Source organism: Chlorocebus sabaeus, chromosome 5 (genome assembly GCF_047675955.1).
Source record: "Chlorocebus sabaeus isolate Y175 chromosome 5, mChlSab1.0.hap1, whole genome shotgun sequence".
Lineage (NCBI taxonomy): Eukaryota > Metazoa > Chordata > Mammalia > Primates > Cercopithecidae > Chlorocebus > Chlorocebus sabaeus.
This window is the reverse complement of record NC_132908.1, coordinates 80,435,548-80,455,103: the sequence shown is the minus strand read 5'-3', so window position 1 is coordinate 80,455,103 and position 19,556 is coordinate 80,435,548. Positions and strand designations below refer to the sequence as shown.

The 19,556-nt window shown below is 46.6% G+C and overlaps 1 protein-coding gene across 1 annotated transcript; it reads right to left on the bottom strand.

The window, feature by feature from the left end:
- Positions 1 to 13,496: 13,496 nt before the first annotated feature.
- HSBP1 (heat shock factor binding protein 1) lies at positions 13,497 to 18,567 on the bottom strand. The gene is made up of 4 exons (XM_007994197.3): positions 18,346 to 18,567; positions 17,726 to 17,792; positions 17,045 to 17,165; positions 13,497 to 15,061 (listed from the first exon to the last, which is right to left on the bottom strand). The coding sequence occupies exons 1-3, from the start codon at positions 18,388 to 18,390 to the stop codon at positions 17,047 to 17,049; spliced, it is 231 nt and encodes a 76-aa protein (XP_007992388.1). The 5' UTR covers positions 18,391 to 18,567; the 3' UTR covers positions 13,497 to 15,061; positions 17,045 to 17,046.
- Positions 18,568 to 19,556: the final 989 nt, after the last annotated feature.

Sequence of the window (19,556 nt, the reverse complement as noted above, 5' to 3'; positions counted from 1 at the left end):
GAATGAAATACGGCACAGGAAAGTCCCTATCAAACATCCTTCCTTCCAGCCTTGGGAAAACCATGTAGGGTCCTGGGAGCGGGGTGGGGGCGAGGGGGAAATTAGACCGTACCCGAAAGCGATTACTTCATGTTACCTCTTTATTTGCATGCAGGTCATGTGCCTCTTAGGTATCATTTACTTGGGGCGTTGTTTGCTTTAGTTTTGAGAATTAGGAGTAGATTATGCAGGCTCCCTGCCAGACCTTCTGGCAAAGTTGTCCTCTGGGTTTGGGGCCTTGCCCGAATCCTGGGGCTTTAGTTGCACAACGCTGCCCTCTGCTGGCCGCAGATGGAAGCCTGGGCGAGGCTACTGAGCAGGGCAGGACACAGTACCTTGTGGGTAGCCTTCACCCCGGTTTTGCTCTGTTTTTGCGTGGAGATGGGGCTTCCCTTCCTCTCTTCTCTCCTCTTCCTTTCACCCACTGAATGGATGCTTAAGCCTCGCCCTAAGCATGGCACGTTCCTAATCTTATTGCAACCCGCACAAAAACCTGGAGGTAATTATTGCTATCCCCTTCGCAGAAATGCCAGTCAGGAGGCTTGCAGTGGTCAGATGACTTTCCCAAGATTATGAGCTATAAAGCTGGAAAACAGGGCTGGCTTCAGGGGTCTGTGACCTGCGCACAGGGCCCTGTGCTGGGTTTAATGCTCTGCCGTTGTCATCTTGAGATTTCTAATAGTTTCTGAACACAACACCCTGCATTTCTCGGACACGTGCCGTGGCTCACGCCTGTAATGCCAGCACTTTGGGAGGCCGAGGCAGGAAGATCACCTGAGGTCAGGAGTTCGAGACCAGCCTGGCCAACATGGTGAAACCCCATCTCTACTAAAAATACAAAAATTAGCCGGGCGTGGTGGCGGGTGCCTGTAATTCCCAGCTTCCTGGGAGGCTGAGGCAGGAGAATCACTTGAACCCAGGAGGCAGAGGTTGCAGTGAGCCAAGATCACGCCACTGCACTCCAGCCTGGGCGACAGCAGAGTGAGACTCAAAAAAAGAAAGAAAAAAAAAAAAGCCTGCATTTCCATTTTTGCACTGGACCTGGAAAGTGTGTCTGCTCTGCTGTTAGAGCTGTGGGTTCCAACCAGGCCTGCTTCACTCCAACCCCAGTGCTTTACTGTCTCCTCCAGAGCTCTTTCTAGAAGGCACACCTGGCAGCTCAACGTTTAACTCCCAAGAAGGCGCTCCATTACCTACAGGATAATATGTCTTATTTCTTAACGCAGGGATTCTCACCCTGGCTGGACACCCGGGGAGGGAGGGCTTTGGAAAAATACTAATGGTCTGGGCATGTTGCCCAGAATGCTGCGGGTGGGCCCCTAGCATTGCTGTGTGGAAAAGGTTTTCCAGGTGATTCTAATGAGTAGGTAGACTACAGCACCATTTGTAGAGCCTGGCACAGTTCCTGGGTGTTTAATAAATGTTTTCCAACTTTTTAGAGCAACGAATTGACTGGAGGGCTTACGCTGAGAATTAAACTGGAGTTGTGAACAAGAAGAGACTCAACTTTGGGATCCATATTTGCGTCAGACTAGGAGCTCGGAGTTTGCCAGGCAATGGGGGAAGCCGCCTGGGGCTGGCTGGAGAGGGAGAGAGAGTGGGAAAGACTTGGAAATTAGGTGCACCTTCCTGAATATTTGGAACTTGGTGAGCCTTAAATTTATGTAGCCTAGAAATAGCACCTGATCCCACTTAGGTAACTCTTCTCCCCCATCCTCAATTCCAGTTCTTTGATGACTGAGATAATCCCATGCCTAGTCTCAGTATAGAGTGCCAATCCAGGCCTGGCCAATCAGATTATTCCATTCCTCTCGGCTGGCTTCTGTGATTGGCTCAGAGATAGGCATATACCCCAAACCAGACCAATGAGATGCAACCTTGGGACATTTGCGGGAACTTTGGCCCAGAGACGCTCTTGTTGTCCAGGGGTTGGTGCCTGAGGGGTTTGAATGCAGCTGGAACTGCTTGTGGGCATCTTACCATGGTGGCCAAGGCATCATACAGGATGGTAGAGTTGACTGGCAACATCCATTCCTGATGAATTTGAGCATCTGGATTCAGCAATGTCTGAATTTACCCCAAAACTTCTGCTTCCAAGTGTCAACAAATGCTCTTCCTTGCTTCAGTGCCTTGAGGTAGATTACTGGTCACTTGCAGCTGAAAGCAAGCGATAAGGAATGTAAATAACCTGAACAAAATTTCCTGTCCCTTGGTTCCTGAATCACCTTACAGGGATTTGCAGGGAGCTGAATATTCAGTCTGGAGTGAGAGATGCATTCAAGGAGCAAATGGCACTGGTACCCGAGTCAAAGTCTTGCCTTCAGCCAAGACGGCATCCTGAGATCCTGAGATCTTTCCCCCCAATCAGTGCAACTGCAGACCTTTGATACTGACTCTATAGGATCCTTTATTTATTTTTATTTATTTATTTTTGTCTGACCACAGCTTTCCAGGATATGCATCTATCCAATGATCAAAAGTTTGCTGGGCATCTACTTTGTGCCAGGCACTGTGCTGGTACAGAGCTTGTAAAGATGACTATGTTTCCAGGTCAGCCCAGAAAAGCCAGTGCACGCCATTAGACCATTTTCAGAATCGTAGGCTGCAGAGTATGGAAGAATTCTATTTATTCAATTATTATTGTATGTAAGTACTTGCAAGAATATTTAAACCTATTGCACACTTCAATAAACAGAGAAGTAGCAGGTAGCCAAATTTTACCACACTAGTCATGAGAAAAAACTGACAAAAAGGAATGTGCAATTTTTTTTTTTTTTTTTTTTTTTGAGACAAGGTCTCACTCTGTTGCCCAGGTGGGAGTGCACTGGCATGATCTTGGCTCACTGCAACCTCCGCCTCTCGGGTTCAAGTGGTTCTCCCACCTCAGCCTCCTAAGTAGCTGGGATTATGCAGGCATGCACCACCACACCTGGCTAATTTTTGTATTTCTTGGTAGAGACAGGATTTCACTGTGTTGGCCAGGCTAGTCTTGAACTCCTGACCTCAAGTGATCCACCTGCCTCCCAAAATGCTGGGATTACAGGCATGAGTCACTGTACCCAGCTGGTGCAATAATTTTTAAAACAAATTTTGGCTGCTGGTGTTACTGTCAGGGTAAAATGGATATTTCCACAAGGAATCTGATGGCAATGCTGGCCTCTTGAAGGGCTTTGAATGTTGATAACACAGGTTCTTTGAGGACAGTTTGCTTCTGAGACATTGGCCCATCTCAGGGGGAGCCTGGAACCTTCCTCTCCTGGCAGTCTCTTGTGACCTGTGCCATGGCAGAGTCAGAGATATCATACATCAAGCAGAGTCACATGTTAGCAGTTGACTCTGGGTGGTACACAGGTGTTCACTATAGAAGTTCTTTTAGCTTTGTTGAACGTTTAAAATTTTTCAAAATAAAATGTTGGAAAAAAATGAACTTGGTTCAAAATTTATTTCCCTCCTCCTTTTTTTTTTTTTTTTTTCAATTTTCTGTTTTTCTTTAGCTTCTCTTTGATTACTAAAGTTGCCATTTCCAGAGCAATTACTTTCTGCAAACAAGTTCTCAGAAGCCTCAGATGAATTTTGGACCTAATTTAATTCCCAATTTACTTGCTTATGAGAAAAAAAAAGCTTAATTTCTTCACACCAAACCAACCCTTGGTGTACCAGCTATGATTGCTTTAAAAAGCTGGCTATAAGATGCCAAGCCAGGCAGCATGAGATAGTCCAGATGAATTCATGAAAACGGGGGAGAAAAGGGGTGTTCAGAGTGTGCAGGACAATGGCAAACCCCATGCACACACAAAGGGAGCCCAGGAGCGACAGGCACACCAGGATAAAGGGAGAGCACGGATGGTGCCTGTGATCAGGTACAGACGTGAGCGAGCTGCTCTGATGAGCAAGGGTGAATGAGGCCATTCGGAGCCTCTCTCTGTATCTAACACGCGGCTTGGTGGTTCCAGGCATGGGGGTTGGGCAAACAGGCACAGAGTTGTCCTCTGACTTGCGTCCCCCCCAAGAAGATACGTTGACATCCTCACCCTTGGGATCTGTGAATCTGACCTTATTTGGAACTAGGGTCTTTGCAGATATAACTAGATGAGATGAGGTCATCACGGATTTGAGTGGGCTTTAATCCAACAACTCGGGTCCTTATAAGAAGAGGTTAACTTGGACACAGACACATGGAGAGGAGAACAGAATGTGAGGACACACAGACCCGCGGAGGGAGGAAGACCATGTGATGATGAATGCAGAGGTGGGAGCAACGCAGCTGCCAGCCATGGGATGCTGGGAATCACTAGGAGCCGCCAGGAACCCTTAGGAGCTACCAGGACCTGGAAGAGGCAAGGAAGGCCCTTCCCTAGAGCCCTAGAAGGAGCACAGCCCTGCCCACCCCTTGATGTTGCATGTCTGGCCTCCAGACCGTGAGAGGACACAGATCTACCATTTTAAGGCCCCTGGTGTGTGGAGCTTTGTTAGGGCAGCCCCAGGACAGTCACACACAGGGTGATGGTGGAGCCCCAGAGAGGTCTGCAGAGTTGCTGCTGCAGGGCCCAGCACGACCTTCATCTGCCCTTGGTGTCAACACCCACAGTCCTCCTTGAATGTTGCTTCTGTGTCTTGTCTTACAGCAGAGCACTGCATCTGTCCATTCGCTCTCTGCTCCTCTCTTCTGCAGGAAGCCCAGAGACACAGCGGGACCCTGGAGCCCAGCTTAGTCTAGGATCCGACTGTATCAACATTATCAGTAAAGGACAAAAAGCACCCAGGAGGAGGTGGGTCAGCCATGGGACCTCATGCAAAGACAGCTGGGGAGCAACCGCGGGCACTCTGCCTCCCGCCTTCTGGGTACTGGGTCCCTGCAGTGGCTGGTCTCTGCTGGGGAGGTAGGTGTGTCCTGCTTGCTTTGGGAGCACATGCTCCAAGCTGCTTTCTCAGTGGAGTTCAGCTGCCTGGGCAGACTGGCCAGTGGAGAGGACTCCTTCATACTTTGATTTCTCACTGAAAATGACTACGTGGTCATTTTGGAGCCCACTGAGTGGAGGAGCCATGCCGCGGAACTCAGTGACGTTACCCGGGCTGGGCCAGCCTGGGTGAGCTGTTTGGGTGGGTGGGCAGCTGGTGCTTCTTAGGTGCCTTCCCTCCCCTTCTTGAAAGTATGTCCCGGGCTCAGAGAAGATGAGGCTGTCCCCCAGCTGGCTCTTAGCCAGTCAAGGTTATTTGGGACCCCCTTACCAGTGATGGCTGTGAGGTGGGCGTGTGACCAGCACCTGGCCAAATAGATAGAAAGGCAGGTCTGTTGGAAGATCACAGGAAAGTGTGCTCCTGGGGGAGAGACAGAGACACACACACAGAGAGAGAGAGAGACAGAGAGAGAGAGAAAAGGAAGAAGAAGAAGGAGAAGGAGAAGGAGAAGAAGAAGAAGGAAGAAGAAGAAGGAAGTAGAAGAAGGAAGAAGAAGAAGAAAGAAGAAGAAGAAGGGAGGGTAAAGGGAAAGAGAAGGAGAGGATGACCCAAAGCCCCCGCTCTGCCTCCCTGCCTTGGATGGGGCCTGTGAAACGTGTATCTGAGTTGGGATGACTTAAACAAGGGAAGCAGCAAGCCGGTATCGCAAGGCCTCCCTTCCTTCTACAGGGGCAGCGGTTGGTGAGCACATGTCCTTCAACTTTTGTTTTCAAGTCAGAGTCTCACTATGTTGCCCAGGCTGGTTTTCCCCATTTCCAAATAAGGCCACATTCACAGGTACAGGGGTTAGGACTTCCAGCAGTCTTTTGCGGGGGACACCATTCCACCCACAGCTGAGGTGGGCAGGGAGGAAAGGTTTGGGGCAAGGGCGTTGGGGTGGCCCACGGAGGCGGTGCTTGGAGATACCGTGTCACCCTGAGAAGAAAGCCACAAGCCCCACAGAACAGTCAGCAGCACGGGTGGACAGAAGGGTGACAAGTCTCCTATCCACAGCACAGCCTCCTCTGGGCATCTCATGCGTGAGATCCCTCAATATCCTTGTGATTTAAACCATTTTTAGTCATTACTTAAAGCTGAAAACATTCTAATGGTTTTATTAGAGAAAAAAATACGCAATCGTAAGTACTTGAACCCAGTACTTTGATTTTGGGCTAATGTATTACATGTTTTCCTTTCCAGCTATAAGAAAAAGAAGTTACGCGTTAGTTATTTCCTTCAGGATCAATGACCCAAGTGATACATGAGAATCTTGTTCTTTTTTCAAAAGAGCAAATGTGATTCCCTGTTAAGTGCATGAAACTGTGCTTAAAACTCTCCGAGAGTTCAAATTAAACTGTAATTGTATGGCTATCTTTCTCATTATTAGTGAAATCTTGTTATTTTCACAAGTTAAATTCTATTTAAATACATTTATGTATTACAGAATTGTCAAGTGGCGGCTTAACCTGCTGAGGGAATAGAAAAGAGTGTGCCTAGATTAAAAGAATGCACTTACACGAAAATAAAGATAAATGAACTAATAAATTACTAGTTTTTAATAAATAATCTCTGTATTGAATAACTTATCCTTCTGGTAAAATATTTACTATGCTCTTTAAAACCTTTTTAATCAACCGAAACACTCAGGAAGCTTTCAATGATTGGATATCCTTTTGTGGCTTAAGAGTTGAAATGATTTTTTACTGAAGTACATTTTAATCAGAGGCAAATTGATTTAAAGTGATTCAAGTCTTCATGGCGTGAGGGCTCTTCATGCTCAGTTCCTCGGGCTCAGGAGTGGACTCCTCGGTTCAGAAGGCGGAAGAGGTCACACTTGGTCCGAGAGCGTGGATGTTCTGGTAATTAAGAATCAATTCCTTTTCAATTATTTTAGGACTAGCCCAGGCCTGAGACTCCCAGCATGGGAGCTTCGCCCACAATCTCATTTCTCTACGCAGTGCTTTTGTGCATGGGAAATGATATACAAAAATAATACATGAGGGAATTTATGAAAAATATGAATCTCCAGCCCCTGTCCCAGATATTCTGAATCAGGATCTACAAAAAGGGGGCCTGGGGACCTGCATGTTAATCAGTGCCACGTGAGGCTTTTTGGTTTAGACATCTTTGACCCTAAAGCCATTAGACTAAAGGATACTGGGCAACCCAACACCCTTGCCCCAAGGCCCTGGTTGATGCCCTCAGGTGCTGGTTGATGCCCTAAGGCCCTGGCTCTCTCACTCTCAGAATCACCTGGAGTATGTGTTAAAACACAGGCTGCTGGACCTCCCTCCCAGGGTCTCTAATTCAGTAGGGCTAGGTAGGGCCTGGGGATCTGCATTTCCAACAAGTTCCCAGGGGATTCTGATGCTGCCGGTTCAGGACCGCATTTTAAGAACCACTGCCCTGTGGGAAATGTCTCCAAGGAAGAAAATATTCTTCCATGTATGTTTTGTTGAAATCCGAGGCAAAAAAAAAAAAAAAAATCCATCATTCTCTGACCGATTATGGAAAACAAGTATCAGAAGAGAGCAGAAGAATGAATACTGCCAGAACTTCAGTGATTTAGGTGCTGCTGCAAACCTTTCAGAACCAAGACCAGATACAGGGTCGTCTGCCGAAGGGGTTATGAAGAGTCCAGAAGAGAACATCAGGTTGGTTCCCAAGCAAGAAAGAGCTTAACATCTCAATGGTGTTTAATTCAGCATAAGAGCAAATTACGACATCCATTTCATTACGGGTGTTTCAAAGAATTCTCACCAGTTTATTAGTCAGTGTTAGGATAAAAGGGATTCTTTAAGTTCTGAACTTGCTAAACAGTAACTTGTTGGAAGCATTACTAGCATATCTTGTCCACAATTGTTCTGGAATACAAGTCAGCTTGCATAAATCCAAGAAATTTCTGGCAGAGTTGATGGTAGGGAAAATTTCGGGGTCAGTGATTCCAGAGATTTTGTGCCAGAGAGTCTCTATGGGTTCTGCTTTTCACTATGGGGAAGACAAAGTCGGATTACAGATCACTGTCAAGACTTGTCAAAGCTTGAGAAAATGAGAGTGGCCCAGGAAAAGAATCTTCCTGGTATCTCCTTCTGAGGATGCTGGCAACATGTGCATCTGATACAATCAACCTTCCAGACAAGGATTCTGATAGGAAGTTCAGCCCCGGGGATGAGGGCTCACGGACCCAGTACCGACCCACAGTAACCATGAACCTCTGTAAAATTCTACAAGCAAGACTGCATACTTTTGACAGATGGCTTTCAAAAGATTCTTTCCCTTTAAGATTCTTAATTATGGCCCCAGTGAACACAGGTCCTAATTGAGGCACACCTGAGCCTGGCTAACAGGAGAGGTACCTATCAAAGGGAAAGGCTGATTTCTTTTTTCTTTTTTTTTTTTTTTTTTGAGATGGAGTCTCCCTCTGTCACCCAGGCTGGAGTGTAGTGGCGCAATCTCAGCTCACTGCAAGCTCTGCCTCCCGGGTTCAAATGATTTTTCCTGCCTCAGCCTCCCGAGTAGCTGGGACTACATGAGCCCACCACCGCACCCGGCTAATTTTTTGTATTTTTAGTAGAGATGGGGTTTCACAGTGTTAGCCAGGATGGTCTCAATCTCCTGACCTCGTGATCTGCCTGCCTCAGCCTCCCTAAGTGCTGGGATTACAGGCGTGAACCACTGCGCCTGGCCGGGAAAGGCTGATTTCTTTTGAGGACATTGTTTTGCAGCATTTCCTGGACTTACCAGTCCTGGGCTTCTGTTCCATGAAGAATTTGGTCCAGTCCTTTGCCTCAATAAGATTCAGGAGCAGAATCAGTCAAATGGTCTTACGTTGTTAGGAGAACGCACTGTTAAAAGAAACAGCCATATTATTTACATTTCCAGAAATGGCTCTTCTGATGATTATCCGTAGCCCATCAAAATTAACTGGTTTTTCCGCATAAAAGATCTTTAAGATATGTAATATTTAAAGTTTCTTTCTGGAAACACTTACTGGGTTTTGACAGCAGCTTGTAAAGACCAAGGTAAGAGATAATAAAACTACAGCAATGGTTTACAAATGGAGGTTTTGAAGGTTGATTAGAGGGAGATGAATTCCAGCTGGAAAACCTTTTGATAATGTCAACAACTTTCGAGCGTCTCTGAGGAGTGCATGAGATGATACAGGTGAAAGCACCTAGCGCCGTACCTGGCACAGGACAGGCAGGGAAAATGTCAGGCGGATCTGAAGCTAAATCCGGTTACCGAGGGATTAGAAATCCTTATTTTTCAAACAGTTGGGACACAATCAAATTGTTGAGGCATGCATGACACATGGATTGAGTTGAATACCAGGTAACAGGGGCCAAAGCCCTGACTGTCCAAGTTGGAGGTGTCAGCTGGGTTGACACAGGCGTGGAAGAATCCCATGGAACTTGGTGAATTACATCATCAAACGGTCTGCAGTAGACAAGCCTTCTTGAATGAAGTTCTCGACTTTGACTGCACACTAGCGTCTAAAACGAACGCTGCTGTCTGGGCCCACCCACGGGGATTCTGATGTGAGGGTTCTGTGGTGCTGCCCAGTCTTGGGCCTTGGAACTGCTCCCCAGGTGATTCTAATGTGCCACCAAGGTTGGCAGCCAGCTAATTCCGATTTAACCATCTCCAGTGTTACCAGTGTTTATAATCTAGAAGCTACATCTGGAAGGTCTGTAGCAAACACTGTAGGTTATCCACCCAGTAACTATTCTGATTTCCTTTCTGATGGAACCCTGGTTTTGTTCTTGTATGTCTCTACCTCTGAGGGTCCAGAAGCTGACAGCAGAACCATTACACCAGGCTCAGGTGGTCTCATGAATGGGTTAAGCTGGGATTCCTCAATCTCAGCACTGTTGACACTTGGGACTGTGCCATTCTTTGGGGTGAGGGTTGTCCTATGCATGGGTGTGAAAGCAGCGTCCCTGGTTTCTACCCTCTCGATGCCAGTAGCACCCCCAACCCGAGTAGTGATAACAAAGAAACAATAACCACACTGCTCAACCTATCATGCAGGTCCTGTTTGCCAGGATCGTTTTAGGCACAGGCAGTGGGGTGGAAACACCTTCAAAGAAACATTTTCTTCACTCTCGAGAGACAAAAGGAAAGGAGAAAGGCATTCTCTGGCTAGATGCACCCAGGTGGAACAAATTTGGGGTTTGGTCTTTTTATTTTTTATTTTTATTATTTTATTATTTTTTGAGATGGAGTCTCGCTCTGTTACCCAGGCTGGAGTACAATGGCACGATCTCGGCTCACTGCAACTTCTGTCTCTTGAGTTCAAGTGATTCTCCTGCCTCAGCCTCCCGAGTAGCTGGGATTACAAGTGCCCACCACCACGCCCAGCTAATTTTTGTATTTTTAGTAGAGATAGGGTTTTGCCATGTTGGCCAGGCTGGTCTAGAACTCCTGACCTCAGGTGATCCACCCACCTCGGTCTCCCAAAGTGCTGGGATTACAGGCGTGAGCCACTGCGTCCGGCCCGGTCTTGCTCTTAGTTTTACTGAGGTGCAGAATTTACTCATCCCAGAGCTGTCCTCCCTTGGGACTTCTTGCCATGTGAAATAATACATCCCACCATTATTAAAAGGGCTTGCCATGTGAAATAATACATCCCACCATTATTAAAAGGGCTGATTTCTGCTGTTGGCAGCTAAATGCTTCTAAGCTGCTGGATCCTGAATCCAGACTATTCTTAATTACTGGGAAGCAATACTGTTCTCTTTTGGAAGGTGGACATTTTGCAAGACCAATGTGACTAAATGGTCAAATTCTGTTTTCTACGGTAGGGACACAGAATTTGACCATTATTAGATCATTATCGTGAAGATTATTATTGTGAAGCAGGACAGTCAAGCCTGTTCTTATAAGGCAGGGTAGCATCTACATGATAGTTCATGGATGTGGTGTCTACATAAGCTTTGGTAAAATGGAGCTCTGTTGAGGAGACAGCCACACATTACATTTCATCAGTGTCGGGGATCCCACAGAGGCTGATGCTGTACAGCTTTTAGGGTCACTTGAACCCTAGGCAGGGGTCTGAGGAGCTTCCAGGCACCTCTTAGTGAGAGCCTCAGGGGTGAGGACCAAGCCTTAGGATCCCCCCTCCCTTTTTTTTTTTTTTTGAGACAGGGTCTTGCTCTGTCAACCCAGCTGGAGTGGAGTGGTCCGATCACAGCTCACTGCAGCCTCGACTTCCTGGGCTCGTGATCCTCCCACCTCAGCCCCCTGAGTAGCTGGGAGCACAGGTGTGTGCCACCACACTCGGGGCTAATTTTTCTATTCTTTTGTAGAGATGGAGTCTCACTATATTGCCCAGGCTGGCCCTTTTTTCTTTTTTAAAATAACAAACTCTTTTCCTATTTTCTCATTAATTTTTGGGGTTGATAAGTGCAATGTTCTATCACAATTCCTCTGGTTTTGTTTTTGGGCAGTGACTAACGTCTCCCCTCCCTCATTTTCATTCATTGAAAAGTTCTCAACTGGCTGCAGCTAAAATCAGACACTTAAAATTAATGCAAGATTAAGGTTCCAGGTGATGACTTCATGAGTGCATTTTAAAGTCTTCGTTGCCGTAAAACAACAACAAAAACCGTGCTCCAATAGGATGGTAAGCTAATAGGTCATGGAGTTGGGGGGGGGGTGTCTTTTTCTCCCCCGGGTTGGGCCTCAAGCAATAATTTTTGTGGGAGACAGGATGGGTACAGGCATGGAAAACCAACGTGAAAACCTGCGGTTCGTATTCCCCGCGGTTGTGCTCTGGGCAGATGTTTGAGGAACTTAGTTTCTGTCGTTGTTCTCAACTGATTTAGGAGAAAAAGGCACTGATCCAGGAGCACACATTTTCTACCAGCTCTGAATAGTTTAAATTGCAAATAAAAACTCACATCCAGTGTGTTTATTACTTAATTTTAGGTCATGTTTAATTGAAAACACTACATCAGCCTTTTGAAACTAAATTTCGAGACCCAGCGAGTGGGGCTGATGATTTCCAGACAGCCTGGACAGATGAGATTTGGAGCTCGGCTCACATGAAGAGGCAGATGATCAGCTGTGTTCGTGAGCGGTGCAGGCGTGCAGCTGTGAGGACATTCCAGGGTCATCACTGCCAGCTGTGACCTCGGGCCCCTGACTCTGTCTCGGGTTCCTTTTCCTTAAATGGGACTCATCAAATGAAAACCTCTCAGTGTGGTCGTGAGGATTAAGCCAAATAGTGCAAACAAAATGCTTAGCGCAGTACAACAGTTTATAGTGAATGCTTTCAATGGTGCTAGCTGTGAACAATCGGTAACCGTAGCCAGTCAACTTTTAGGGCTAGATATGACAACACATGCTGCAAATGCCTCCATTTTATTCTAATCAAAATATATAATCTGCAAAATCCAAAGAAAAGAGGAACACAGTATCTGTTTGGGAAGGCTTCCATTTACAATCAGCATGTTGAAAAAGTTCACTTTTCATTGTTTGGAGGACTCTGTTCCCATAGCAACAGTGCTCTAAGTGGGGGTTAAAATTCCAAGGACTCACAGGGGCAAATTAACTCTTAGTTACCTGAAATATTGTATGCTAGTCCTGACAGGGTCAAACAATGACTGCACTTTACTGGTAATGAAACAAAAAATTGCTACGAAAATAAGATTAAAATATTTTAAAATCCTGTGGCTCAAAGGACAGCAGGATGAACTAGGGGCCAAACGAAGAAGTTGTGGGGCCTTGGGGTTTGGGAGACAGGGCACTTAAATGTAAGGCTGTTTTCCTTGGTGCAAGGGCCCCCATACTCATCTGTATTTGTCAGCCCTCAAGAGAATCTTCACTGGCTGGTAAAAGAACAAGAATAGTTGGAGAAAGAGTACTTCATACAGGATAAAAAAGACCCTTGGCCAGGCATGGTGGCTCAAGCCTGTAATCCCAGCACTTTGGGAGGCTGAGGCAGGACTGCTTGAGCCTAGGAGTTCTAGACCAGCCTGGGCAACACAGCAAAACCCAGGGGTGGTGGCACGAACCTGTAATACTAGCTACTTGGGAGGCTGAGGCAGGAGGACTGCCTGAGCCTGGGAGCTTGAGGTTCCGAGTGACCTATGATTGTGCCACTGCACTACAGCCTGGGCAACAGCAGGAGAACTTGAAATCCAGGAGGCGAGCAGGTTTAAAGATGAGTTCTCTGCTCTACTTTCCGAGCCTTTAATATGCTAATTTCTTCATGAGGTTCACAGCATGTTGTCTAAACTCAAGTGACCATAACCCTTTTTTTCCTGCAGCATCTTGAGGGGCAAGTGTTCTGGGAACGTACCTGAGACAATTCTCCTGCAATGCGAGTCCTCGCAAGCCCTCCTCCCGCTCCTCAGCTTCCCCTTCCAGCAGGCAACCTCCCCCAACACCCCCTCCTGCTTTGCCTTGGGCTACTTGTACTTAATCCATCCAGAGGTTTTAGTTGATACTCTAATGTGATTTCTGCATTTCAATCTGAAAACCAAACAGATTTTTGACACAAAGGAAACTTCATAGCAGGATTTCAGGCACCTTTATTCATGGCAGATATTTTTGGTCAGGGCAGCCTGCCTTTGAAATCGTTCCATTATTTGAGGAGGTCGACTCCTGCCTAAGTCACAACTCTCCTACAACTGCAACCGGCCGTATCATTTCCATTTGCCACTTAGGAGGCTTGAGAACATCAGCAGGGACGCAGGTTTCAGCTGGTCTGGTCAATGCCTGCAGTGTGTGCGGGGCATTCAGGGGCTCCAGCCTGCATCACAACTGGCCTGATCAAAGGAGGTTCTGCAGTTGAGTAACCAGAGTGGTGCATTCATTTTATTACAGAAGGATCTGACTCCTTTATGTTCCCCATGTAACTTGTATACAGGACAAATTGTTTCTTCCTATGATAGATTTGCAATATAAACACCAAGACTGGTGATACGAGAAACTTAAAAACATCATGTTTTTCAATTTTTCAAGTTTTTGTGTAAAAGCACTTTGTGGTGACAATCATGGATCACCTTCCACGTCATCAATATTGGCTTCTCGGGGTAGCACTCCCGGCACTGCATTTTTGAGTGGCAAGAGTTAAAAGGTATTGTCCCTGTCTTCTATAATCAGTAACACTGTCACTCTGCAAGAATTTAGATAAGAAACAGTTTAAGTAAAATAGTATTTCTTAAAAACTTGAGTCTACTACACATCATTGACCATATTCTAGCCAAGCAGCTGGCATGGGCTTAACATGGTCTCTTTTCCTTCTCTTTCTTTTCCAGTCAGTAGCTCAAAGGAAAGATGGAGTGATTGAATATTAAAATCCTGCCAGATTTTTTATGGTAACCATTGTAGATGAACCATGTAGGGTGCTACTGAAGTATTAGAATCTCATGCAAAACTCTAACAAATGCCTCATTACAGAAGGCTACTGTCATTTTCTGTACTGTAAAAGTTCTAACACAAGAAAGTGGCAGTGGTTACTTTTCATCGACTTTAGCATGTGACCTCAGGGACTTAGACATAAGTCTAAGTTCTATTCTGAGTTTTGCCAACAGAGCAGTGACAGATATTTCTGAATAAACAATTTTTAGGTGTTTTTAGCCATTCGAAAAGTATTGCCAATACACTGTTTGGTGTTAGCTCAACAGTCACTTTGTGCTGAGAATTAAAGAACTCTAAAGTCTACAAACATCGTACTTCACCAAGACTATAATCGAAGGGTTTACTATTTGTGTAATAAGAAAATCACACAGCAACTTTTATCCAAACAGCAACTACTACAAAAGGAATGACAAGAAAAAAAACATGACTTCACAGAAATACACTAAAAGATTTGACAATGTTATGCAGGAACCGCCAAAGTTTTAGTGTTTAATGATGAATAGCACAACTGACCAAGGTCCAAGATGTAAAGATACTATGTTCAAGAAACTGGGGGTTAAATCACTCTACAAACTAACTATATAGTATGTGATAAGAATGCATACTTTATAATATAAAACCTGTCTACACATAGTAGTTAGCTGTAAAAAGCCATTCGATCTTCTCTTGGCTTGGAAACATGGTGTTCCAGATTCCAGTATAAATTATTAGCAACCTGTTGAAGAAGGAAAAATCATCAATATATTTTTCATTGTATGAGTGCAAGTAAAAATGACATACAGAACTATCAACTAAAAATCCCTTTACACTCTCCTATAGAGTTACACTTATTTTCTTTGGACAATATTTTAGCAAAAATAGATTTAACTGGAAATATTTTTTAAAATTTCGGAGTCAGTTTCCTACTCTCATCCTTTTCTTTCAATGACCCTCATCACTAGCCAGTCTACAATCCTGAAATTCTTGTGGCAAGATTCTCAGTCGGTTGATGGGAGTTTTGACTGCCACATAACATAAAAAGAGACCCACAGACGCATCTAAGACTGGGAGGACATTTTTTCCAAATTATCTCTGGGTAAGAATAACGATGACATCACCCACAGAAAGCAGTTATGTGGTTTACTCACACAGTGAATAAACCCCACCTATTGTAAAGATAAAAGCAAAGTTAAGAGTCTGTCTTCAACATCCCAAATCTGTATTTCGCAGTAACTTAAAATGTGGTCCAGAGCAAGCCCAGAAAATAGGAAATTAGGCATCTTTTACTGTATATTCTGCTTGGTACACTACCTATCTAAAAATACTCAGGATTTTGATTTATTTATTTTTGAGATAGAATCTTGCTCTATCGCCCAGGCTGGAGTGCAGTTGCATGATCATGGCTCACTGCAAACTCTGCCTCCTGGGTTCAAACGATTCTCTTGTCTCAGCCTGCGGAGTAGCTGGGATTACAGGCGTGCACCACCACGCCCATTTTTGTAGAGACAGGGTTTCACCATGTTGGCCAGGCTGGTCTCCAGCTCCTCACATCAAGTGATCTGCGCGCCTTTGCCTCCCAAAGTGCTGGGATTACAGGCATGAGCCACCACGCGCCAGCAACCGTTTTTTTTTTTGAGACGAGTCTCACTCTGTCACCCAGGCTGGAGTGCAGTGGCGCGATCTCAACTGCAACCTCCGCCTCCCTCGGTAACATTCATTTTTATAGAGAATTAAAATGTTATAAATGAAACATGAGAAAAGGGAGTTTAAAACTTATTTTTCACACATAAAGAGGAAAAGGACTGTGCACTCAGTGCACTGTGCTGAGTGATAGTGTACATTTACCTATCTTGCTATGTGGGTAGTTTTAATGCGCTTTCCTCTGACATCTGAAACTATTCAGTGGAAATTTAAATGAACTCCAGAGTAAAAGCTTAATGTGGCCACAATCTAGTTTACCTATGTCAAGTTACCAAGCAAGTCTCCAGAATTTAAGCCATTTAAGAAGGTGGTAATGTGGGTGACTTATCAGCGATCCCCTCCACCGCCCCCCGCCTCCCAAAAAAAGCAATGGAAAATCTTCCAGTGACAGGCTTTATAGGCCAACAAAAACCCCTTTATTAGCTGGAATGATAAAAACTCAGTGGTTATCTAATGTAAGCCAGTGGTCTTAACTAACAGTGACAGAAGTCTAATTAATAAAAACTGGGAAAATAAATCCAGTGTAAAGAATGAGTTTGGCATGAAAAATTCCAAAACATGAAGTCCACAGCCGGTAAAGAATACAGGGATGTTTGCTGGGATCATGGCTGGGAACTGATCTACAGAATGTCTGACTACATCAAAATTATACTTATAGGTTCTATTAAGGAAAAAAAAAAAAAGGCTGGGCACGGTGGCTCACACCTGTAATCCCAGCACTTTGAGAGGCTGAGGTGGGCGGATCACTTGAGGTCAGAAATTGAGACCAGCCTGACCAACATGGAGAAACCCCATCTCTACTCAAAATACAAAATTAGCTGGGCGTTGTGGCGCAAGCCTGTAATCCCAGCTACTCGGGAGGCTGAGGCAGGAGAATCCCTTGAACCCAGGAGACAAAGGTTGTGGTGAGCTGAGATCGTGCCATTGCACTCCAGCCTGGGCAACAAGAGCAAAACTCCGTGTTAAAAAAAAGAAAAAAGAAAAAAAGAAAAGAAAAGAAAATGGCCCCCTTCCTCACCTTCAACTCTTTTGTGTGGCAGGAATCTTGTTTTCACCTTCCAGTTCTTCCACCCCAGCCTGTGTCATGAGGTCTGCGATGTTCTTCTCCAGATCATCAATGCGACTACTCATATCATCAAGTGGTGAAGTTAAAGACAACGCGCGCCAACATCTCCTCATTGAGCCCTTTCCTTCCGTCCCTGTAGACTACGGTCTTAAACACAACGATTTTAGGGAAACCGGTCTTCCAATTTCCTTTAGACACTGTTACAGGCTGGTGGGTAGAGTATAGGACTCGGGGGCACGGCTACCCAGCATCGGTTTCCGGCCCTGACCCTTACTAGTGATGGGACCCCTAAACCTCAATTTATGCATTTGCTAAAGATGGTAACACTACAACCCACTCATAAGGTCATGCTGAACATCAAAAGAAAGACACACACAAAAGCGCTTAGTTCACAGTCCACGGTCAACCACACCAGGATTGGTAGATGTACGCTCCTAGAGCCAGGGATCTGTCTAGCTCAGCTGTACCCCGAGCTCTCGGCGCAGTCCTTCTTGGAAACACAGTGCAATCCAAGCTCAAATTCTGTAAGTGACTGGCTGAAGCTGGCCTGAAAACTACTCATTTATCCCCACCGCTGCCCGGCAAAGAGGCTCCAAAGGCCCACAGGAGGCCCACCACAGACAAAAAGGATATTTCTCCCAATGATCTGGTCAGACATGGTCTGAAATTTATCTTGCATCTGCTGCAGGAGTGTTTGCACCTAAGAAAAACCGAAACAAACACGGTCCACATCGATCCTGAGACACCTTCCTGGGATCAGGACGTGAGCTCTGGTCTCGGGTTCCAGCCCCATTTCTGCCTCTGGGCAGCTGTGCCGCCTTCAGCAAGGATCTTCCTTCTCTGGGCTTCCGTTTTCCCACCTGTCTAATTAGACTGGTGGGCTGGGGGGGCCGCTGCGACTCAAAGTTCAGGGTCTTCAGGTTGTTTCTGCCGGGTTGGGGCACCAGGGGTGTGTAATGAGTCGAAGGGCGGGGAGGGTGTCAGAGGGAGGCAGGAGGGGCCCGGGGGGCGTTCGCGACAGGTGAATGGGGCGACCGGAGGGGGTCGGGCTTGGGAGCGCCCGCGGGGAGACAGGTCCGCACCGAGCGCCCCCGGGGTCAAGGTGGCCGGGAGCCTCGGCCAGAGACGCTTCCAGAAACGGGGCCTCGGCAGACGCCACGCGCGGTCGCGGTGGGCGCGCCTCTGTCCAGCAGGGCCTGGCCCGGCGCCGCCCGGGAAGGCCGCGGCCTCGGGCCCTCACAGCTGTCCCTTACCACCGAGGTGAGGTCCTGCACGGTCTTGGGGTCAGTCTCGGCCATCTCCCCGACGCCCAGCTTGGCGGTTATGTCCCAGACCGTAACCTACACTTCCGTTCGTCGGCTCAGACGCCCCCGCCCGCTGTTTCTCGCGACGAGACTCGCTGCTCGCGGGACCGCGGGGCATTATGGGAGTAGTAGTTTCTCCCGCACCGGAAGGGCCTCGAGGCCGAGCGCTTCCTTTCCAAGGAGCGGCACCACCCCGCGCTTCCTGCTCTCTTTTGGCCCTCCTCCCCAGCGTGTCGTTGGTGGGGGTGGGAAGTGAGACCAACTCAGAAATGGAGCAATAGAGGCAGGGAGTGGCCTTGGCCGCCCTTCCAGGCTGTAGTCAGTCGAAAGACGGCTCTGGGTTTCTTTGGCCTGTCAGGACGAACTTACTGAAATTTGCCCTTCAACAAGACCCACTATACCCTTGTAACTGCCCCCAAGTCAAGGAACATGAGCCCCCCGGAAGCCCCTTGGCCCCCGTCCTGTCCTGTCCTGTCCTGTCATCTCCACCCTATGAGGGTGGACAGCGTCCAGAGTTTAACCCAGCAGGTTCATTGTACCCGTCAGGTTCATATGAGGGGATTCAGACAGGAAGCTGTCCATCATGTCTGGCTTCTTGCACTCCACGCGATGCCTACTGTTGAGTGGGGAAGGCTTCCGGCATCAGGGTTAGACTGTGGGTTTGGGTGTTGAAGGAGGTGGGCACTGCTGAGGTGGAACCTCTAGTTCCAACCCCACAGATGGTCTTTAGGATTGGGTCTCATGGCAAGGGGATAGGAAAGTCCTTGACTGCGGGCCTGGCAAGGAGATGTGTGAAAGTTCTGGAAAGTTTCACACATCTCATTTAAGGACTGCTGTGTGTGAGGGTTAGCTCCAGTTTGAGTTTAGGTGGGGAGAGTCTGTAAGGGGTTAGACCTGTTACAGGAAAGGGTCCTGATCCGGACCCCAAGAGACGGGGTTCTTGGATCTCATGCAAGAAAGAATTCAGGGCGAGTCTGTAAAGTGAAAGCAAGTTTAAGAAAGTGAAGGAATAAAAGAATGATTACTCCATAGACAGAGCCCCCAGGGATGCTGGTTGCTCATTTTTATGGTTATTTCTTGATTGTATGCTAAACAAGGGGTGGGTGATTCATACCTCCCCTTTTTAGACCATATAGGGTAACTTCTTGATGTTGCCATGG